The sequence below is a fragment of the Penaeus monodon genome, chromosome 23, assembly GCF_015228065.2.
Source record: "Penaeus monodon isolate SGIC_2016 chromosome 23, NSTDA_Pmon_1, whole genome shotgun sequence".
NCBI lineage: Eukaryota > Metazoa > Arthropoda > Malacostraca > Decapoda > Penaeidae > Penaeus > Penaeus monodon.
Window position 1 is genome coordinate 11,199,581 of NC_051408.1, and position 673 is coordinate 11,200,253.

The 673-nt window shown below is 57.9% G+C and overlaps 1 protein-coding gene across 1 annotated transcript in view; it reads right to left on the reverse strand.

The window, feature by feature from the left end:
• Positions 1–673, reverse strand: part of LOC119587793 (adhesion G protein-coupled receptor L4-like) — a gene marked incomplete at its 5' end in the record, with an annotated part of 4,933 nt that overhangs the window by 1,469 nt on the left and 2,791 nt on the right. Inside the window, 1 exon segment of the mRNA XM_037936491.1 lies at positions 10–190. Within this exon segment, the coding sequence (XP_037792419.1) occupies positions 10–190 (181 nt within the window).

Below are 673 nucleotides of genomic sequence, written 5' to 3' on the forward strand. Positions count from 1 at the left end.
TTACAGTACCGAAAGCGGCGTAGAGAATTCCCGTCAGCCAGGTGAGGCCGAGGACGAGGAAGATAGTGAGGGAGCCCCAAACCCGGTCAGTCTGGCCTTTGTCATCAGTGCCAGCCGGGGGAGGACTCTTGGCCTTCATCACCTCCGTTATGACCAGGCGCATCACCATCACGAAGGCGAGGAGGTTGATCTGAAAGGGAGAGGGATTGTGGAGGTTGAGGGTGATGGGGAGGGATGGTGATGGGGAGGGATGGTGATGGGGAGGGATGGTGATGGGGAGGGATGGTGATGGGGAGAGATGGTGATGGGGAGAGATGGGGATGGGGAGAGATGGGGATGGGGAGAGATGGGGATGGGGAGAGATGGGGATGGGGAGAGATGGGGATGGGGAGAGATGGTGATGGGGAGAGATGGTGATGGGGAGAGATGGTGATGGGGAGAGATGGGGATGGGGAGAGATGGTGATGGGGAGAGATGGTGATGGGGAGAGATGGTGAGAGTGAGAGATGGTGATGGGGAGAGATGGTGATGGGAGAGATGGTGATGGGAGAGATGGGGATGGGGAGAGATGGGGATGGGGAGAGATGGTGATGGGGAGAGATGGTGATGGGGAGAGATGGTGAGAGTGAGAGGCGGTTATAGGGAGAGATGGCTAGGGGAAGAGATGATAGAG